The sequence below is a fragment of the Camelus bactrianus genome, chromosome 8 (genome assembly GCF_048773025.1).
Source record: "Camelus bactrianus isolate YW-2024 breed Bactrian camel chromosome 8, ASM4877302v1, whole genome shotgun sequence".
NCBI lineage: Eukaryota > Metazoa > Chordata > Mammalia > Artiodactyla > Camelidae > Camelus > Camelus bactrianus.
This window is the reverse complement of record NC_133546.1, coordinates 59555577-59578043: the sequence shown is the minus strand read 5'-3', so window position 1 is coordinate 59578043 and position 22467 is coordinate 59555577. Positions and strand designations below refer to the sequence as shown.

Below are 22467 nucleotides of genomic sequence, written 5' to 3'. Positions count from 1 at the left end.
GCATGAGTTTCCTTTCTGTTCTAAAATAACAGCCGTACAACTTTTGTTTGAATGCCTCCAGCAAGGCCTGATTTCTTACTTAAGCACAGGCTCTCAAATCCAACACAAGTATGAGACGGGGCGGCCACAATGCCAGTCGAGTCTGGGGCAGAGGGTCAGAGTCCTGGTGTGAAGTTTTGAGAGGCCTTACAGCCGTAACATCTAGGATTTTGATTTTAGTTCTTTGGGAATAATTAAGATAACAGCCACATAATTTGCCTTAAAAAAGAATTTAACTTGGGCTGATTTGTTTTAGGCCAATCATCCTACAGTCCCATCTTTCTGATTATTGACGGCAAATCAGAAAAACTAGGTCTCTTAAAGGAGACAGAGAGTGGTACAGCCAGAAAAAGCAGTAGCTCATCACCATTTTCAAACATGTACTATGCAATTGTGAAAAACATTACTGTCGCAAGAATTAGTATCTATGAAATCCAGACCAGCAAAAGCATCAAACACAAGGCAAACCTCTTACACCCATGTACCTGTTGAGTCTTTCCAGGACAGAGTCATCAGCCAGTGAGATTTCATCCAAGAGGAAAAAGCCGTCCTCCTTCATGGCCAGAACCAGAGGTCCATCATGCCACTCAAAGAGTCTTGATGTGTCAATTTCTTCCTACAATTTGGAAAAGAAGTGGGTGAAGTTAAAGAGCAGGTGGCTCCACTAGACAATACACATGTAGCTAGCAGGTGTCTGCTTGGGGGAACGGGTCGCTCTACAGAAAATAAAGGTCCAGGAACAAGGGCCAGATCTTGCATAACAGAGTGCTTGTGGAAGCCCCTTGCAGACCAGTGAAAATCAGAAGACATATATCAAAGCTGGGATCATATACCCCACCGTGAACAAAATCCCACAGGTAACACACACAGAACCAACTGCAGTTCTTTAATTGAACAAACACATCATTTGCTCCTGGACAAACCTTGTCATTTGGCTTCTGTCTCACCGGTCGCAGCCCCCCCAGGAAGTCTGATGTCTCCATGTGTAAGTGGCAGTTGACTGAGTACAATTTCTGATTTGCCAAGGCTGCAAACACCTGACAGATAGTGGTTTTCCCACACCTGTTAGAGATACACACAGATTAGCAAGGAGCATGAATTCCAAATACATGCCCCACAAACATCCCATCAGCAAAAGAGGGGAGCCCTGGTGAGAGCCTCAGTGTAGCCACAGAAACTGCTGCCCAACAAGGGCCTCTGCTCCCCTGGCTCAGGGGACCCTTCCCCAAAACACCAGCACCCTATCATGTTTCTTATCCAGAATCGCACCTGCTGCATTAACTCTATGGAATTGAACTGAACCCTCAAAATGAATTACTTTCACCCAGTTTTACCCAGTATCTCCAACCAGCAGCACCGGTTCTCCAAATTCCAATGCCCTTCCCACTAGCATCGCCAGTCTCCGCATGCCCTCAGTCCACACGATGTGGCTGAACTTAGACTCCAATGTGGGTAAATGAGTAGACAGTTTACCTATCAAAGGCAGAGTACATATTTAGGTTCTAATACGAGTAGAACTCAACTTGTTCTCCTCTCGATATCATGGCCTACTTACTCAGCAATTTTAGGACATTTTCTTTGGAGAAGAGGGATTGAGGACATAATTTTTTCTTGAAGTGTTTTTCAAGGACTTCTTGAATCACATCAACCTCCTCCTGCTTCCTGACTCGACCTGCCAGAAGCATAAAACCTTAAAAAAAAAAAAAAAAAAAGGAACCATCAGATCAGGTGTCAATACCAAGGGACGTAAGACTATGGAGCAATGGCAATTCTCATTAACTGCTGATGAATGGGAAATGCGAAGAGCTGCTTTAGAAAACCAGGAGAACCTCCCACAACAAATTATATACATTTTTCCTATGCCCCAGCAGCACAAAAAGGAACATGTGTGCACAAAAAGACATTCAGGGATGTTCAGAGCAGCTTTGTTTCTCACGGCTAAAAAGTGGCAATGATCCAAATGTCCGTCAACAAGAGAATGGATAAACATAGTACGGTATCCCCATACAATCAGTTACAACACAATAATAATTTAAAAAGAATGAAGTCCTGATGTACACAACAGCATGGCTGAATCTCACATTAGGCTGTGTGAAAAGAAGCTAGACCCAAGAGTACACACTACATGACACTATTTAGATGAAGCTCAAGCTCAGACAGAATCCGTCAGTGGTGACAGATGTCAGAGCAGTGGTTACCTCCAGGAGTTACGACTGGCAAGAGCCATGAAGAAATCTTCTGAGGTGTTAAAAATATCCTAAATCTTAGCCTCGGTGGTGACTTAAGTGGGTTCATACGTATGTAAAAATACATCAAGCTGTACATGAAATAACAGAGTACTTCACGCACTTTATGTAGGTTATAGTTCAATTAAAAAAAAGGTGTTCCTATCTATGTCTATTCTTTACCAATAAAGAAGAGAAAATACAACTCTCATGGGTTAGTTTTATTTCCTTCCCATGCTTATTAACCACCTTATTAATGACTCATCAACACTTTTCAAATCAAATATTCTGAAAGGCTTTCTATCCTATCATGGAGAGGAACATATAAGTTCTTCCCATGGATTAAAAATGACCACACCTGAGTCTGAGATGGCATAACTGCCTTCTCTCAGGACTCTGAAATTATCCAACATGTCAGGCTTTGGTACGTCTCTAAGGCACAAGCATGACTATCCAGCCACCACACTACAGATAAATGGTCCACAAAGATACCACCAACCACCTGCCTAAACTCTTAAAGGCGTTAGTTATGTCCATATCCTGACTCCCCACTGAAGCTAACAGTGAGAAGAACCTTAGCAACCAAAACATACCAGTACAGAGCCCTGCAGAAACAGGACCACTTACAAAAGTAGTCAGGATTTAAGGAAGAAAGGCTCTGTTTCTGCAACATCTGGTAAAATGTATATCCTGACCACAACTTGGGCAAGATTTGTTTTAACGAAACAGTTTGCTATCTACAAGTTCACGGTTTGAGAGCATCTGCTGAGAGCGTACCATCGTCAGCTAAGTGCTGCAGCCAGTCATACTCCTTCTCTGTCTGTTCGGCCAATCTGTACCGCTCAGCCCATCGAAACAGATCACGGAGGGTGATGAAGCCCTGCTTTCCAGCAAACACTGAAGAACCTCTGCGATAGGACTGTTAAAGCAGCAAAACAAATGAACAGGGCAATGGCAAGCTTACAGTACAACTCAGACAAAACTCCTAACACACTGTGGGAGGGTATAGTTCAGGTAGAGTGTGAGCTTAGCATGCATGAGGCCCTGGGTTCAATTCCTAGTACATGGAGTGTAATGCAATGCAATGGACCTAATTACCTCCCCCTCAGAAAAGAAAAAAATTAAAAAAAAAAAATTCCTAACAAATTTAAGTTCCCATCAAAATAATTCCTCTAATTTTTTAAAAATGTAAATGGATAGCAATCATTTGAAGACAATCAAATTCATGTATAAGAATATAAACAAATAATGGAATTTCATCTCATAAACTCTAAAGATTAAGAATAATAACACAAATAGTGGCAAACACACAGGAAAATTAATCCCATAGTGTGGGACCACAGTAGCAAGAGTGGCAACTGTTACTAACTTTCTAGAAAGTAATTTAATAGTCTACTATTCTGATTATAAAATAAAACAAACAAAAAAAACCACTCTTAACCCTATAAAATAAATGGGATGTTCTTTGAAACAAAACAAAACAAAAAAAAAAAGGCAACTTTGTAAAGCTGACAAGAGAAAGCCACACAAAAAGGATCTTTAGTTATATCCATTCAAGGATTATATCCATTTAAAAAACAAAAATTGCAGTTTGTCAATGCCAAATTCCAACTTAAGTAAAATGTTCCAATAATATCCACAAGTAGCAAACTGTCATCATATATAATTATTAGAAAAATTTTAACATGGTATTAAATTGTTGATATATGCAACAAAACCAAAAAAAAGATATTTATAATACATTTTAAAGACAGAATCCTTACTCTGAAAAAAATAATAAATGGATGGATGGACTGCTGCTTCTAAAGAAGCCTCAGATTCTGATCACCAAATCTAATCAACACATTCCATTTGAAACTAAGTTAACTGATGGAGAGACAGAATACCTGAAGGTCCAGCATGACTTTAACCAACTTGCTGCAGTAGGAGGGTGGCAAACTACATCGCTTGTGCAAGATTGTTTCCAACTCAGAACTAGGCAATTCATCAAAGTGCAGTTCCACAAACCGATTCCTGAAGGCTCTAGAAAGCACCTAGGAAATGCACAGGAACACGATAAAAAGAACCTTTCATCTAATTTCCAAAATGAAGGCTCTGTTATTCACCACAAAAAGATAAACCCTTCAAAAGAGGTACAAATATTTCAATCTTATCAGAAAGATTTTACTACTTGATGCGGTAACAAATGGGAGTAAGGGGGCAAATCCTACGCACCTTTCTGCCTCCGTAAAGTCCTGGGGGATTCTGGGTGGCAAAAAGCATGAAGCGAGGGTGAGCTTTAACAACTTCTTGTGTTTCTGTTATGAGCAATTCCCGGTTATCATCCAACAGTCTGTTCAATGCCTCTAGCACATCGGTAGGGGCCAAATTTAACTCATCTAAAATAATCCAATAGCCCTTTCTCATAGCATCAATAAGGACACCTTAGAGGAAGTAAACACTTGAGAATTAGTGCATGAATTAGTCCAAAGTTTAAAAAAAAAGTTACATACAAATCAACAAATCCTAGATGATTACATTTCAAAGCAAATTACTCTCCATAGCTAGTCATGTCCCCAAATAATTTGCGATGTTGAATATGAAGGAAGCATCATTTTCAATTAAAATACTCCTTTTTATTTTGCACAGAGGGAGCTAGTAAGGCTGACAAATATATTACACTTCCAAATTCTTTTTTTCCCCCACAGTCTGATTTCATTTAAATCACCACATTCTCATATCTATTTTCAGTTTCCCTCTCTTCAATGCTTACCCCATTCTTTTGATTTCCTAGAAACTGAGTTAGTTCAACTGTACTCTTCAAAACTAGACCCTACTCCTATGTACAGCTGACAAGATTAGCGGGACCCAAAGGAGGCTAGAACCCTAAGCATCACCCCTTAACTATCATGTGGCTCAGGGAGAAAGAAAAACCAGCTATTACGGCAGATATCCCTGTGCCTCAGTTGGAAAGGATGATTACTTGAGGAAAGGGGTCTAAAAGAATGAACAGCTACACCATGGAACAGAATAGTAACCCTACCTTCTTTAAACACAAGCTTCCCTGAGGAGTCAGATGTGTAACAACCAATGTACTCCTGAATATCAGTGTGTTCATGGTTGTTAATACGCACACAGTGGTTACCAGTAGCTGCGGCCAGCCACCGGATCAGGCTTGTTTTACCAACTGATGTCTCTCCCTGAATCAGCACTGGATAGGTTCTTTAAAAGATTAGCCAATAAAGCAATTTAAAAAAAAAAAAAAAAAAAAAAAAGACAGAGAACAGAATTAAATCAAGCAGTGTTAAAAAAAAATGACTATAACATTTTTTATATACCTATGTACTACTAATGGAATGTTTCTTAAGCCCTGAAACATGTAAATAGTTCCTCAGAAACTACTGAGGAAAGTAACCCCAACCTCTCCTGCACTAGTGAGAAGCAGTAAGTGGGACTAGCTGTCACTCACTTAACAAACAATGGGTGATAAGCATTCAGCAGCAAAATAGTAAAAAGCAATCTTAAAGATGGGCTAAATAATCTGTATCCGTATTGGTCCTACCAAAGGTACATGAGAAACAATGTTTCGTGCTAGGGGAAAGAGACAATATTAACCTTAGAAGGTACTGTTCCCTCAGCCAATGAATAACAATAAAGCTCGAAAGCTAAGGAAGTGAAACTAGACTTTTGCCAATGCCTGTGCTGGTAAGACTCCAGAGCGGTGAGAGTAAAGGGCACACACCCTGCAGAGACCACTCGGACTATATCTCTCAGGTTCAGCTTGACAGAAGAGGTAAGGATGTACGTCTCATCTATTGTAGGTTCCTTGTCTCCCACTGAAATCCAGTAGCCTTCCACCTGGATAAGCCGACCCCCTTTTGGTTCCGGAATAGGCTGAAAGACACAAGAGTGAGAGAAATAACCCACAGTCCCATGACTACCATGGCATTCTTTCAGAGAGGGCTATAAAGTAGAAAAAGAATTGTCATCAAGAATGCTGCCCTGTTCTGGATGCTTTAAACATTAAAATCCATGGATGAATATGAAAATAAAATTACCTCGAGGAATGAGAACAAAATGACATGCACTGGTTTTAAAATTTAGGTCGGGGTAGGTAGATTTGGGGGAAAACTTGAATGAAAATAATTTCTCAGATACTTTATGATTCAGTTCTCTTCTCTTGCCTACAAAAATTCACACTCTGATTTAGTATTTTGGTCAAAAACATGTATTTCATATAAACCATATTTACCAAAACAAAGGCGTGTGTTGTACTGACAGGTGCAGGAGGGTGGCTATGCATTATTACATTCTGGATCCCTTGAAACATATTAAAAATAAAAGCAACTCTCTCTCTATATGTGTGTGTGTGTGTGTGTGTGTGTGTGTGTGTGTGTGTGTGTGTGTGTGATTTAGATAGAAAGGACTACCCATAGGGTTTAAATCTCCAAAGAGTAGAATTATTGGGAATTTTCACCATCTAAAATACCATCTAATGTTTTTACATTTTGTGGAACAAACCAATTACTTTTATAGTTAGAAACAGGTTTGGGGGGAAAAAAGAAAAGAAAAGAAAAGAAAAAAAAAAGCAAACAAAAAACCCCCCAAAGCTAAAAATTTTATATTTTAGTTTTTCATTTATGTAAGGTCAAAAAAAAAAAAAAAAAAAAAAAAGAACCTACCTGTTTCAGCAGACTTTTAACATTGCCAGAGACAATGTGTTGACAAATGAGCTTCTGAACTATTGGATGTGATGCCCTGTCAAGTTGTGTTAAGAAACCCAAACAAAAGCCCTAGGGAAAAAAACACAAATGTACAGAATATTTATTATCCTTTTGTAATACCAGGCCAGGTTATTTCAGGAACAAAATTCAATCTCTTGGGTGATGCTGGTTCCCAGAACAACTTTTCAATGTGATCCGATGGTAGGAAGGGCCAGGGCAGCTGTGGTATGACATGGTCTGGGCTGACCTGGCTAAGTGGAAAGCACGTGCTGGACCCCGACTCCCCCTCCCTGTGGTGAGCCCATCCACCCAGCTCCCAACCAACACAGACTTCAGAAAGACCTCATAGAGAGAGCGTTGGATGCTGCCACATGGATTGGAGGCTGCAAATCGCAGGGCCCTACAGAGAGTCCGGAGGCTGTAGTGAGGTCTATGGCCGGTTCCATCCACCAATTTTGTCCCAGATTCTCTTCGCACAGCTGCGTAGAAACTACAAAGAGGATGCAGTTCAGATTTTATTAACTAGTAAGTATTATCATTTCACTGTTATTCTCATTTCTCTACATAAGGAACAAAAGTCATTTTTATAGATTAGACAGCCAAGCTTACATAAAATTTCCTAGAGCATCAAAAGCAGTAAAATGAAGGTTGTTCAATTTCCTTTAGGATGGAAAGAGTAGAGAGGTGAGAAATGTTTGATTCTCAAGGGAAAGACAGTGTGATATGAGAGGCCCTTAACAAGAATATACTGAATCCAAAAACAGGGTTCCAGAGTTGGCTTTAAAAAATCTGAGGGTCAAATGAAGTCCTTATGTAATCTACAATGGTGGTGGTAAAAAGCATACAGAAAACAAAAGTCATGGTGTTTTGAAAGTCTACACATATGGCTATGGAGCAACAATGACAACATGTTAAAAAGCATGACCATTACTGTTTTCATCATCACATACTTTAAAAGTCCAGAAGATGACAAGACGGCTGAAGTTTCAGACTGAAACATGATCAGATACCACAAGACCAAATACAACCAAATGTGTCAGAGATGAAACCCAAGTTCTTGCCCAAATGGGATCTGGCTTGCCTCTCTGTCATCAACATTCTTTCTTTTGCAGAGAGAATGCACACTCTAGAAGTGGGTTTTTATGTATGGAACATGCACGTCTTGTACCATCAGCATTTAACAAGAGCCATACTGTTTCATCTCCAGCTTGCTGAATTTTAACACATATTTACTTTTTGTCCAAATAGTCTTGGCTAACAACAAGTGCTCTAATTTTAGAATGTGGTGTGATAAACCATTCCAAAGCATTCTGACAAATGCCTCCATGCCAAGCCTGTTTAAAAGACGGGCTCCAATCTTTATTTTCTAACTGCCATTTCGCTTTGTGTGTTATCTTTCTTCACTTATCACGGCTTAAAATTACAGCACCTATCTCCTTATTTATTATCTTCCCCTCTAGAATTAAAGATCTTCACCTCTAGGATTAAAGATCCATGAAGAGAACCAGGATTTTATCTGTTTTATTTATAGCTGTATTTCCAGGACCAGAGCAACTCAATAATCATTTGTATAAAAAATAACAAACTACAAAAAGCAAAGTAAAATCATAATATGATCCAATTTTTAAAACTTTACATATTATATATCTCTTTTTAGAAGGCACAGAGAAAATTAACTAAGTGATATGCCCACGATGATAGAATTAGTTTCTGACAGAGCCAGTACTAGAATCCAGGGTGTCTGTTATAAAGATTGCACCCTTCCACGTGGCATACAAAAAAAGAGCAAAGAGACTCAAAGCACCAAACTATATAACCACTTTATACTTCATTCAACTAAGTCCCTTATTAACTCTAAACCAGAGTCACTCAATTATATCCACCTTTTCCCCCTACATTCCACATAGCTAGTATACAAGTTACAAAAAATAAGATATCCAGACAGATCAAAATTCAAGCCATTTACAGCTCCTCGAGGGATTCAAACTCTAAGCTGTAAATATAGAAGTATTAGGAGATCGTTATTTAACTGTTTACATATTCTCATAGGTAGTGACTCATAAGCTCTCTATGTAGTTTCCTTAGGAAAATTCAAGGGAGTCCGTAAGGTTCCAACTTTAAAATAGAAATCTAAATAATCCTCCCATCAGTCTTCTGTAGTTAGAAGCAAAAAGAAGAAAAAATACATATGCATGAGGCACACATTTTTATATTCATTTTACATTTTATATTTTTATATTTTATAGAGGAAAAGTTTTGTAAAGAGAAATGAAAGAGAACCCACGTCATGATTCCTTGCACTGTGCTCTTGTTCACACTCAATCCTTTCAGATAATCCACAATAAGAATCTGTAAGTCTTCTTTACTTTCTAATTCTTCTACATAGAGTTCTGTGAACCTGTAAACAGTAATTATTACATAATTACTATTTGGGGGAAGTTAATACAGCTAGTCCGACAATACAAAAATAGGGAACAGAATAAGTTACGTAAACCCACTTTAACTGCTTTTAATATAAATAATAAAGGCCTTTCAACTTGAGATACAGATCGACCATAATGAAATAAAAGATGTTAACTGTTACTAAAAATCTACCATTATTACTTCTATGAAATAAAGTTGAATAGTTCTTGCAAAAACACTTACAAACAAAGACTTATTTATCCTCATTTTCAGGAGGTGTTTTGATCACAACTACATGTAACTAAAAGTACATGCAATAACAACAAAAAGGCCCCTTCACCATCCAAAATAAATAGCTGGAGCAAAGGAAAATACATACTTGTAGTTGATAAAATTTTCCTATGAAGCTTTTATTAACTTTTATAATGAGGGAGGAGATATAATACAATTTTAACACTAATTTAAAACTCAGAACTCAACAAAAGTTTACCAACAATAAACAAGGTCATTTACCAAATGCTACATACATCAAACACCTTGTTCATGTCAGTCACCTCTTCATGAAGAAAGCTGAAACTTAAACGTCCTTTTATAAATCATTAGCTTCATCCAAGGACTCTGTTCCTAAAATGCACTTACGCTCTTATGTGTTACACTGTTATACCATCATGTGAAGTTTTTCTAATAGCTAAAAGGGTATTTAAAGGAAGAACGATTATTGTCTTCAACAACATCCATGAGGCATTAAATGTCATACTAACAACCTAAAGGAAAAAAACTCCACTGTTCTGGAGTTGTCTGTATTCCTACAATCTACAAAAGGCAGAATATGACAAGTAAGATTCTTCTATCAGAGGTCAAGAAATTTCAAGTATTGTTATGACGGTTGGTTATGTTAATATTACCAATCAATAAATAAAGAGAACTTAATTTTAAAAACTTCTCCAGGAATCAGGCCATGTCCTCTCACCTGTTTCTTATTCCTGGTGGGAGATTTCTTTTACCCACATCAGTTGCTGGATTCATACACGCAAATAAACGGAAGTCAGGATGGCGAACCAGTGGTTCTGTTAAGAGAAAACTATACATTTTCAACAACTTATAACAATAAGTGATCAGTGACAATTCCCAAGGGAAGACTACCTACGTCCACTGAACTCCAGGCTGAACAGCCCTGCCTCAAGGTTCAGCCAGATTACTCAGACCATCCTTGCCTTTTCTGAAGCCCCACTGAAATCAGTTTCTAGACCTATGTATACAACTTAATCTTATGCCACCATCCCCCATCTTTTAAGGTGTGGTTGTTCATGTTATTTATTCCACCACCTATTCACCAGCGTGTATTTTGTCACCAAGTATGCCTGTCTATTACGCACTGCCCAAATGTTTTGACAAATTGTCTTAGCCTCTGCATTCTCCACACCAAACAATGGAACTTTGCAGAAAATTAGTACCTATGGAATGAACAAACTGCATTGGGAGGCCCACGTAGTCCACCTAACCAAAAGAATCTCACTTTCAGGAGGCCAAAGGCCTCGTTATCAAGTCAAACCCTAAGGGGATCAAGTGTTACCTGTGTCTCCTCGATCCAGCAACACCAGGGAGCCAGAGGAGCCTTCAAGTAAACCACTCAGACATTCTAATGTTTCTGGAGCAGCCAGATTAATCTCATCCAGCAAGATCCACTCTCCTTTCTTTACAGCCTGAGCTAATGCACCCTAGAAGATAAAGTAAAATATTAAGGATCCAATTCAAATATAGACACATTCACCAAGAGCAATTACGTAAGCAGGGTTAGAAACAGAGCAAAGTCAAACCTCTCCTACTTGACTGAGTTTACACCTTAATGCCAAGTGGCTGCCAGAGCTAAGGCCAAGTTAATTTTTAAAAATTGTCCAGAAAGGTCAAGAGAATAAATATGTTGGAGCCTGACAGTGAGATGCAATAAACTAGATCAACTCGTTATATGGATGGTAAACAATAAGTTAAAATGTATTCAGATGTTTAAAGGTACCCAAGTGGTTATTAAAAGCACCCAAAATAAATACAGGGTTAGGCTATGAGCATACCAAGATCAGAGAAATGACTAAATCAAGAGTGTGTAGTGATTGCAATACACAACCCTTCACAGTTGCTGAAGAATATCAAAACAAATCTTTCTTCATCTCCACTCTACTGTTTTTATTTCTTCAAGTTCTATCTCCTAAACAATGAAAAATAAACCTTACTGTCTGCTCAAATAACATCACATCAGAAACCGAAATGCTCTATTATTAAATTCCACTATAACTTTTGTTTTCATGATGATCCTAACAAAGAATCTTCTACAAATTTAATTGAAAAAAAAAAAAACAGAGCAAACATATTAAACTCTAGTGTAAATGTCAAGTCATGAAATAGGTATAAATTCTATTTTGAGAGCACTTGACATTTTCATTGGTTATTTTACAAACAATCATATTAAGATTAAGCACTGATGACTAAATTTTCCACACCAGTGAATAAATGGTTGGAAGACCTTCTCTCTTACTAAAATACCATGTCAAGTAAGACTCCTACCCCTCCTTTAGGGTGTGGTCTATAGGGTATCACAGAAACAATCTTCCTTAATAAAAATACAAAAAGCTTCAGTCATAAAGAGTTAATTAAGCTGATCCTACATGGTCATAGGACAGAAAACAGTAGAGCTACCCATGTACTAGAATAAAAGATGTAGCCCAACATGAATGGATCCAAATATCCCTCTCAACCTCTATCTCTCTGTGTCTCTGTCTCTGTCTCTCAAAAACACACACACACACAAACACACACACACACGGGCTTTGAAACAATAAAGAATTCATTTGTCCTCAATTGCATCTTTAATAATAATAATAACAGTGCTCATCAAGACTTTATAATTTGTATAAAGGACTTTTAAAAAAATCTTCCCCCCAAAGAATTGTATCATTAAGTGTTTATTAACTCTTAAGCAACAAACCCTAAAACATCAACATGAAGAGAATACAAAACAGTAGCCTCCTTAAACTTGCATTCTGCATCAAATCAATATTCCTTAAGCTAAACAACCAAAGCAAAATACCTCTACAAATGCGAACAATAAGGCATTTTCAGTCATTTTCATCTGTTGTTGTGCATGGTTGAGCCTAAGACCAAATGCTTCCCACTTCTCTTTTAGTAGTGACCCTAAAAAAGAATAAAGACAAGAATTTAACACACATTTTGAGTTGTAATAAATATGACTTAAAAACACACACAATTAACAAAACACACATAAATCACATCCTAGAAGTATAAATAAGTCCAAACGCTTACATAATGCCAACTATGTGCCAGCCACTACACTACCCAGTTTATTTATCTGCGTATGTATTGGTTAACCCATTTATCCTCACAAAAACCCTTTGAAGTAGGTACTCCTATTCCCATTTAATAGATGAGGAAGCAGAGAAGATGACTAAGCTGCCAAAAGCCCCATTCAGTGTGGAATCCAGTTTCTGGGAACTAACCTCTTCTATGCATACGTGACTTACTGCGCATTGAGCGGTGCTTGTACCTCAACAGCACCAAGCATCTGTCTTTATGGAAATCACGCCGACAGAATCACGGGAGCAGCTACACTTCAAAACTAGTCTCCTGTGCACTAAGTCCTAGAAAGCACTAACTTGTACTGCTTTATTCTTCCCCTAAACTCTTCTCCTAATTTTGCCAACTTAGCCCCAGCCTCATGTCTTCCCACCAGCAACCAGGGTCACATTCTTACCAGTTTCACTCTCTTTTCCATCCTTGTTGACAGCCGACTTGTGCACATGCTGCATTAATCTGAGGAGATCATGCCACCGTTTCTGCCTGTAACAGGTCTGAATGTGTCCCAAAAATGTAAAGTTTTGCTTCTTGGAAAATGTCAGAGCAAAGAGTTCCTCAAATGCCTCCCGTAAGGGTAGCCAAATAAGCTTATGGTCCACTGGTTTGTAACTGAAACAAAAGGTAAGTAAGTGATTCACAGACTTCTGAGCTGACTGGAACTGGAAAGCATGCCTTAGAAGACAGCAATAGGTCTGAGATTTCACCTAATGAAAATCAGAAATAATACCAAAATACTTAAAAATCTATGTTAAAGTTTTAAATTATAATCTATTTTCTCTACTCCAAGTGCTTAAAGGGCTTATGCTAAAGGTAAAAACTAGTATTAGATAAACAAGTTATGAAAAAATTTGAAATTCCAAACTGGGCAGTGAAAGGCATGTCATTATTTTACTCACATGTTTAAATAAACAACATGTACGCTTAATGACAAACCATATTTTATTAAGATTGACCAAAACATTTTCAGGATATTTTAGAAGAAAAACATAGCATCTGAAATTGATTTACTTAAGCAAAGTGAACTCAGCTCATGTCCTGTCAATTGAAGGGGGAGAGTATTGCTCCTAAAGAGACTGAAAATTGGGGGAGAGAGCAACAAAAAAATCTTAGACATTACAACGGTTTGTGGCCCTCCAAGGCTCAACTTTTAATTTCTTAGTATTTAAATTACCTCTTATTCCTTAGCATTTAATTCCACTAGTTGAGGAGCTATGGAATTCATTTAAATTAAATTTTAATTTAATATCAGGGTAGAGAGGTTAGTAATGAAAAGTCAAGAAATGCTGCTCTAGCTAGAAGGTAAGCTGCCTTAGCAACACTAATTGTTTCTAGAAAATATCAAGTATACAATTTTCTGTAGCCTAGGATACAAAATATTACAATTCAAGGATGATAACATAAATTTTATTTCCAAGAAAAATAACTTAAGTTGAGAACTGAAACAATTCCAAAATACAATCAAGCACAATTAGAGAACTCACGGATACTATTTACTCACTGGCCTATGAGGGGGAACAACGAGATGAGTGAAACCCAACATCTTACTACTGAGCATATACACAGAAGAGTCTGATTCCGGACAGAAAAAGTAAGAGAACTTCAAACCCATTTCAAATCCATAGTAAGCAATAACCATTAATTAATAAAGACATTTCTTTAATCCATGTACTCAACCAAGATTTGCTGAGCACCTGCTGGTTGTGAGGCACTGTGTAAGCAAGACCCACCAGGTCCTGCCCCTCTGTGGCTTACCATCTAACTAGAGACAATAAAGAAACACTCCTACTATAAAATATCAAGTAGTAAGTGTTAAAACTACAGATCAAGTGAAAGGAGAGTGGGGGAAGGCAGTATTGGCAATTTGGTGTGATAATCAGAAAAGGCTGTGTTAAAGACGGAAATTTCAAGAAAATCAGACAAGGAAGGGTTTAGCTAAGGCAGTATCCGTGGGCGGCAGCGGAGGCCAGAGGGAACAGCAGCATCGGGTGCAGCACGGAGGGGAGCGTGGCCGGAGCTCAGCAGCAGAGCTGAAGGAAGGAGACCAGTCAGAAAAGTGTCCCAGCCAGGTTATGAAGGGCCTGACCGCCACAACAACGCCTTTGGAGGATATGCCATGCAACTGAGAAGTCAGTGGGAGGATCTGAGGAAGGCAGTGATGTGATCGATTATACTTTAAAAGGATCATTGTGGGGGAGGGTATAGCTCAAGTGGTAGAGCACTTGCCTAGTATGCATAAGGTCCTGGGTTCAATCCCCAGTACCTCCTCTGAAAATAAATAAACAAATCTAATCACCACACACACACACACACACACACACACACACACACACACACACACACACAAATATTAAAAAGATCATTGTAAGTACTAAATAGAAGAGAGACTGTGTGGAGGGTAGGAGCAGAGCAAAGATGAGAGACCCCTGCACTGGACCAGACAAAAGATGATGAACTAGAATGGCAACAGAAGTGGTAAGAAATTCAACAAAATACACATGTTATTTAAATAAAATTGCTAGTCTTAAAGATGACAGAATAAATGGGATCCAAAGCTAAGTGGGGCAACAGAGTAATGATTAAGAATGCAGATGCTCAGGACAGACTGCCTGGGTCCAAATCATGGACTAGCCATTACCCTGAACAAGGCACTTAATCCCAAGAGCCTCATTTCTCTTTTGTGTAAATGGTGAAAATTAACAGGTTTTTAAAAAGGCTGAGTGAACACAGATAAAGGACTCAAAATAGTGACTGGCACAGGAGTGCCATTTAAAAGTTACCTGTTATAATTATTACCACTAGTAACTGGCTCAGTATATCTAATTCATGAAAGAAATAGCTTTATAGTTCAAATCAGACTGAGCTCCTTAAGAAAAAAGTTTGTTTATTTAAAGCTGAAAGCGTAGTAGCTGGAACAGTTAAGTCAATATGTTTCAAGTGATGAAAAAATGAACAAACATACATACACATTTCAGAAAAGAAAAAAATAAACTGTAACACAAATACTCAATGGGAACCACTCTGACAAGGGGAGAACTGGTGACTCAAACTATAAACCATTATAGAGCAGGGTTTTCAAGGTGTCTTGTGCAGAGAAAAGATGCCCCAGGAGAAACCTAAAGGCCAAGGGGGTGGGGGCGGGGGCAGGGTCTAGAACACCTGGCCCTCCTGGAGATTAACTTGGGGTCTCTGTTACATACACAGAGACCACATACATACAGGAGTTCACTTGAAAATGGCTAAACTAAAAGAAAATTTTCTAATACGTGAAAGATTATGAAGTACAAGAGACATAAAACAGTGCATGTTGAGTAACTGAAAAGATAACACCTCATTTCATTTGGGGTCAGGATTCAGAGTTTTAGAGCATGCACTTCTGCCCTACTATCTTCCGTTCCCATGTGTGGCTTTAAGGAGGACACAGGTTGGCTGTTTTATTTCTATGAGATCTTTAATTTTCCTCCCATTTTTTTCTTTCCCTCATTGTCAACTTCTCCAAGGGTCCTTCCCTTTCTCCACACATTTGTTTTTTCCTCAGAGGCTGCCCCTCCCAATCCTTGTTCCTGTAGTCAGTGCTGTGAATCTGTGTTCTGTGCTTTGCCATTTAGCGCTAGACTTTCTGGAATGATTTTATCTGCTTCATCCAAGTCCTCTGTATCCTCTACTCTTTCCTATAGTCTCATAAGCTCTCTCTACCCCAACTCCGTTGGAATATGATTCAGTTCTCTACACACAAATAATATGAAGGTTTATGTGCTGTCTACCAGAAATCTACCTTAAATAGAAAGACCAAAATGTGTTTAAACAAGGAAAAAAGATATACCACACTAACACTAATCAAAAAATAAGAGGGTTTGTATGCGAACAAAGATCAGAAGGCAAGCTACGGTGATGAAGTTTAAGACTGATGGCCCTGAAGGCCTTACTTTTATAAACTGTATTCATACTACACTTTATAATAATTAAATTAATCCTTAATAATAATTTAAAGAAAAATCTAAAGGTTTGCAAAGCAGACCAATTAGGACTATAGATTTCTTTCATTATCTTTTACCATAGTATTTGATAAATGCAAAATATCTTTATTATGAATTACAAAACATGACAAGTTTCACAGTTAGATGAAACAAACCACAAATCCCCAAGTTAGAAATATTACCCCTCTCTATCCATCTCCCTGCCTACTCCTTTCTTTTCCACTCCTTTGCCTTTTAAAAATCATTTCTGGTCTTTCCATTTTATATACAAGGATTCTTAAGCAAGGGAGTCATTCATACATCTACATACATTATATATCAAAAGATGTGATTTACACCACTTCCAGTAATACAAAAGGATAGAAAACAAAAATTGAAGCATATGTAAGTTTTCTTTTGATAACCAATGCTAGGAGGCTAACCTACTAACAAGGAAAAATGGATATATATTCTTTTCACCACGTTGACACCAAAACAAAATTCTAGTTATCATATCTGAGTCCAATCTTTTTGTATTATTGATTGCATCAGGGCACAATGTGTACTCACTACATTTAAAACTACTTACAGTGGCTAACATAACACTACAAATTCTTAGAAGAGACAGATCCAGTCCATGTTCATTTAGTACAACATTAATGCCATTTGTGTTAGGAATACTTAATCGTAGGATATTACTGAAGATATATATAGATACAGAATAGAGGGAAATGCATAGCAGAATAGACAAGCCCCATAAAATAACAAATTTCATATATTAGTAAGAACACATTATCAAGTACCACAGTGAGGGAATGGGGAGATTGTCAATTAACTGTACAGAAGTAAAATTAAAAAAAAAAAAAGGTGGAAAGATCACTGGGGAAAAATAAAGTAGAAGAATTAGAGTAAGAGATGTAAGCCTCAGCTCGTGGATTTTAATACAGAATATAAATGTAAACACATAGTGATATGTGTAGAGCAGACGCTAAGTAATGGGTTGACAGGGTAAGAAAATGAGAAGCACCAAAGGAAGCAGGTTTCCAAAGTAGCACTCCATCCAGAGCAGGAGGGGATGCGAGACAAAGAAAAGAGTGGAAATAAAAATAATGCTATAGCATGATGTGACCCTCAAAAAAAAAAAGAGTAAATAAAGAACTTTCTGGCAAATGCCATAAAGAGCAAAAAGGACAATAAATTCTATTGTTTTACACTTTTAAGAATTTTTATAAGCAACTGTTTGTAGAGTTAATGGGATCGATCCCAGTACCGCTCAACGTAAGGTATGCCAACGGCATCCATCAGTTTTACAGCCTTCAGCACAGACTAATTGTTCATGAAACTAACATAATTCAAAAACACCAATAAGGAACAAGTGCATTTTAATGACCACAGTGGAGTCCCATGAGCAAGTCCCATTTAACCAAGTAGAGGCAACTTAATCAGTAATTCAACAGTAATCAGACTGCAGCAGAGTCTAGCTTGAAGGCAGTGTGACTCCAGAACACATGCTTCAGATCATGACTGTACACACAAATATTAGTTGATAACATACTTGCTTTCTTGTTTTCCTCCCCTCCCAGCATGATCTTTGAGAGCAAGAATGTCAAATGTTCTTTAAAAGGAAGAGAAGCATCTACCCGCCCAAGAGCTCCTTAATAAATTCTGATAAATACTCTGCTGGGGTGGGGATAAGGGAGCAATTCTTTGAATATTTTTCCAAGGCTAGTTTTGAGCTTTATAGGAAAACAGTATTTCTCACCTCAAGCCCTGAGCACAGAAATAAGAAGAAAAAAAATTTAAATCCACACTTACCCTCCAAGCAAGTCTGCAGTGTCACTTTGTTGATTCATATTGACAACCCTCAAACGGTGGCCTTTAATAAAGAAAGGGCAAAAGGGTTACTCTGAAAATGTAAAGACTGAAAACGTCCAGTATGACCCTTAAGGATGTGAGGACATGACATAGGGTAAATCTTTAAATGTGCATTTCCTCTGACCCTCTCATTTTACGTTCAGAAATCTTAACTATTTAAAATTTTCACCTAACCCAGAGAAATATGTAAAAGAAGATTCACTGTGTATTATTGCTCCAGCATCAGATAACTGAAAATAACAAAAAAAAATTGTTCAATAAATCAATGTCTATGATTTATTTGGTAATAAATAAAAATAAATATCCAGCGTGGAATTATTATTAAGCCATCAGTATAGGAATGAGGTCATTCTGTTTTTAAAGATGTCCAGTTTGCTTAACTAAATGCAATACACGCAGTATGAATCTCATTTGTTTTAAAACAAAGACATATCTGTATGTATTTGCAGGCCACAGATTAGAACTAAGAAAAGTTGATACCAATCTGTTAACAGTGGTTATTTCCAGGGGGAAAGATCACATTATTTCCAAGGAAAAAATTTCCAGTGCTTCTCTCCAGGGGAAATGGAGTAGTGGCACTTTTTAAACTCCAGCATTCTTTGGACTTTCTATTTTTTAAAAAAGTCGGTCAATGTGAAATGTTTACTGTCTGGGGGCAGGGTGCTTCCCCTCTAGGAGTTACCTGTAATGTGAGCCAAGTACTGGACAGTGGAGGTTTTGCCAGTCCCGGTCTCTCCCACCAGCAACACGGGCTCCCCTTTGCTGACGCACACAGCAAGCTGTTCAATAAGAACGGAGGATGGCCTCGTAGCAGCAAAGGTAAGCTTCTCCCTGGAAAGGGGAATACTGTTGCTTTGAAGAGGTGGATTTTCCAGACTTAACAAATAAGAGCAAGAACACAACTGAGCAAACTACTATATATAAAATAAACAACAAGGTCCTACTATATAACTCAATATCTTGTAATAACCTATAATGGAAAAGAATGAAAAAGAATAGATAAGTATGTATAACTGAATCACTTTCTTGTATAGCTGAAACTAACACATTGTAAATCAACTATACTTCAATTAAAAAAAAACCCTGAAACAAAAATAAAGTACTTCTTTAAAAAAAACAAAGTGATATCTTCATGCTATAACAGATGTTCTTTCTTTCAACATAACGAATTACAGAATTCGCTCATTCTATAGACATGGAGCATTTACGAACCTGGTTACTTTACGAGGCTCTGGAGATTCAAAACATCGAGGTAAGACATTATATCACTTATGTCATCTTGGGTAAATTACTTAACCTCTCTTAGTCTCAGTTTCCTAACTTATAAAATCTGGATAATAATAGTTCCTAATTGTAGTGAGTTGAATAGTCTTCCCCCAAAATTCATGTCCACCCAGAAACTGATTTTGACCTTATTTGGAAAAAAAAATAAGAATAATAAAATCATATCATACTGGATTTAAGAGTAAGTCTTAAATCCAATGGCTGGTATCCTTACAAAGAAAGAGAAATTTAGAGACACAAAGAAATACACACAGGGGAAAAAGGCCATGTGACAATGGAGTCAGAGATTGGAGTGACATAGCTACCAAGCAAGGAACATGAATGACTGCTGGGAGCCATCAAAAGCCAGGAAGACGTAGGGCCTTCGGAGGGAGTGTGGCCTTGCCAACACCTAGATTTCAGCCTTCTAGCCTCCAGAACTGAGATTAAATGTCTACTGTTCTAGGCCATCAAGTTGATGGTATTTGTCATAAGAGCCCTAGGACACTGACACACGTGTTAATTCACAGAATTTCTATAACCACTACATGAGAAAACATATGCAAAAAAGCCCTTCGCACAACAGGCATACGGTAAGTATTTAACGAATGATGTCCAGATCTCAGAATCTTACCTAATTCCAGCCTTCAAGGAATTAATAGGACCTAGCCTGTTAGGACCTGGCCTGACTTCTGGGTGAGGCTTACTTTGCTAAAAATGCTACAAAGAATAACACTGAAGATATACCTTTGGTTAGTCCCAAGTCTCTAACATCCTCATTGCCTCCCACTATTAACACCCAGCTTCAGAGAACACACTGCGGGAAGTCACTGCTCCTTACCATCCAGCACGCTGGAGAGATCTCAGTTCAGATATGTCTTGTGCTTACAGCTAGGGGACTGGACTAGACGTTCCTGCCATAGAGTTCCCAACAGTCCCAGTGCTCAGGTAAATTCAGAGCCCTCTTTACCTCTGTATGTGGACAGCCTCATTTTGTTTCCGAAGAAGCCGCACTCGACCCACTTGCACATCTAACTCATTGATCACAATTTCTGGTTTATAAAGTTGACAGAAGAATTCAGCCTATGGGAAGGAAAGATTTTACTGGAATAAAATTCTATATACTCTTCAAACACTTCCACACCCATAAAGCTCACTGTGTCTCTCTAACATGCCTTCTACTAAGAAGCACTTTCTACTTACTTCCAAGATAGGCAAGTTAGCTCCTAATTACATTAAAAAAAATTCTCCAAGTTTCTAATATATTTTTAAAAACACTGATTTTGAACGACTCCCTGTAACAGTATTTTTTATTACTTCAAGTAAGCTTATATCTACCTATATGTAAAATGAACATAATGAACCAAAAGCTTTACTCCTAAAAGATACGAAAAAAAAATCAAAGTAATTTTTCTTCAGCTATGCTTTCTTCTGCTTTAAATTTCTAACACAATGCAGGAAACAGTGACTTGAATAAGCTATGATATATCTGACAACTGCCAAAGCAGAAAGAGAAGGTGTGACAGACAGGCCAGGGCACCTACCCAAAAGCCTTGTCCTTATCACTAACCCGAAGTATGCAGATTCTCTTCAGGGTTTGGGGCAGGAGTGAAAGGGGTAAACTGCTCAGGGAAGGTGAGCCCCTCTTCAACCAAACAGGTTGAATATTGATCAATCTAAGCCAACTGTGGTAGTTTCACTTCTCTTGTCTACTGTAATTATTGTTTAAGCCCCCTTTTGTAGGCATTCTGTTACCTGCAGCCAAAATCATCCCCACAGTTTCAGAAGCCTAAGGAACACCTCTAACCATCTCAGTTCCTGACATGTGGCTTTTTAGAGTCAAGATGCATTTGGGAACACCAGACATCTGCCTCAAGATGGGCCCCACACATTTCTCCAACCACCAACACCACTGCTGAAAGGTTCTCTCCTCCAAAAATACATCTTTTGATATAAAACAGGAAGGGCAAAATATTAACAGTATCAACAAGGAACCTGAGTAATGGGTATACAGGTGTTCATTGGTACTTTTCAACTTTTTTGATTGAAGATAATAATTATAAGAAGTTGGAAAAAATCGAACCACGCACAAAACTATACTCAAAGGTGTTACTAAGACATGGTTCCAGTCCTGAGTCCGCAACCTACAGAATAACATGCTCATTAAAACACTGGAGAATAAGGCATGAGTGAGATAAAGGATGCAAGGAAGCTCATTTTAAGAATGTGGAACGCAAGGAGAACCACCATCTAGGAGGCAGTGAGGGCTTTATGCCCTTGAGGGGCAGCAGTGAAACTACCGACTTTGACAGAGGAGGCTGTTACTCGTAAAAGCTGTTTCAGGTAAGAAACAGAGACCATCAAGTAAGCTAAATATCCCAGACTCCTTTCAAGAGGGAAGTAAAAATAGCACCACATACCTTTTTCTTGGAAATGTTCAATTTGCTTCCAATGACTTCTGCCATTTTCAGTTTGCTTGTATGCTTAGAAAGCATTGCTGTGAAACAGTCCAAAGCCTATTAAAATAACCAAGGTAAACACCAACTGACTTTTAAAATAATACATTATTAACAGAGCATCATTATCCAGCCCACAAAAGGGAGGAACATAAAATCCGGCAGGACCATTTCTGCAAGACCA

General features: G+C 38.1%; 1 protein-coding gene across 2 annotated transcripts in view; it reads right to left on the bottom strand.

Moving 5' to 3' along the window:
- MDN1 (midasin AAA ATPase 1) overlaps nucleotides 1-22467 on the bottom strand; it is a 140073-nt gene that overhangs the window by 83954 nt on the left and 33652 nt on the right. For both annotated transcript variants that reach the window (XR_012508730.1, XM_074368618.1), the window contains exons 12-31: nucleotides 22248-22343; nucleotides 20798-20910; nucleotides 19247-19395; nucleotides 18505-18565; nucleotides 13134-13345; nucleotides 12453-12556; nucleotides 10944-11088; nucleotides 10341-10437; nucleotides 9252-9365; nucleotides 7310-7457; nucleotides 6926-7036; nucleotides 5986-6137; nucleotides 5287-5465; nucleotides 4479-4687; nucleotides 4151-4297; nucleotides 3042-3183; nucleotides 1595-1729; nucleotides 1374-1512; nucleotides 963-1101; nucleotides 525-655 (exon numbers count right to left, since the gene is read on the bottom strand). Coding sequence is in view for 1 of the 2 variants with exons in the window: in XM_074368618.1 (XP_074224719.1) it covers nucleotides 525-655; nucleotides 963-1101; nucleotides 1374-1512; nucleotides 1595-1729; nucleotides 3042-3183; nucleotides 4151-4297; nucleotides 4479-4687; nucleotides 5287-5465; nucleotides 5986-6137; nucleotides 6926-7036; nucleotides 7310-7457; nucleotides 9252-9365; nucleotides 10341-10437; nucleotides 10944-11088; nucleotides 12453-12556; nucleotides 13134-13345; nucleotides 18505-18565; nucleotides 19247-19395; nucleotides 20798-20910; nucleotides 22248-22343 (2723 nt within the window). In the remaining variant the exon portion in view is untranslated. The remainder of the gene's footprint in view (nucleotides 1-524; nucleotides 656-962; nucleotides 1102-1373; nucleotides 1513-1594; nucleotides 1730-3041; nucleotides 3184-4150; nucleotides 4298-4478; nucleotides 4688-5286; nucleotides 5466-5985; nucleotides 6138-6925; nucleotides 7037-7309; nucleotides 7458-9251; nucleotides 9366-10340; nucleotides 10438-10943; nucleotides 11089-12452; nucleotides 12557-13133; nucleotides 13346-18504; nucleotides 18566-19246; nucleotides 19396-20797; nucleotides 20911-22247; nucleotides 22344-22467) is intronic.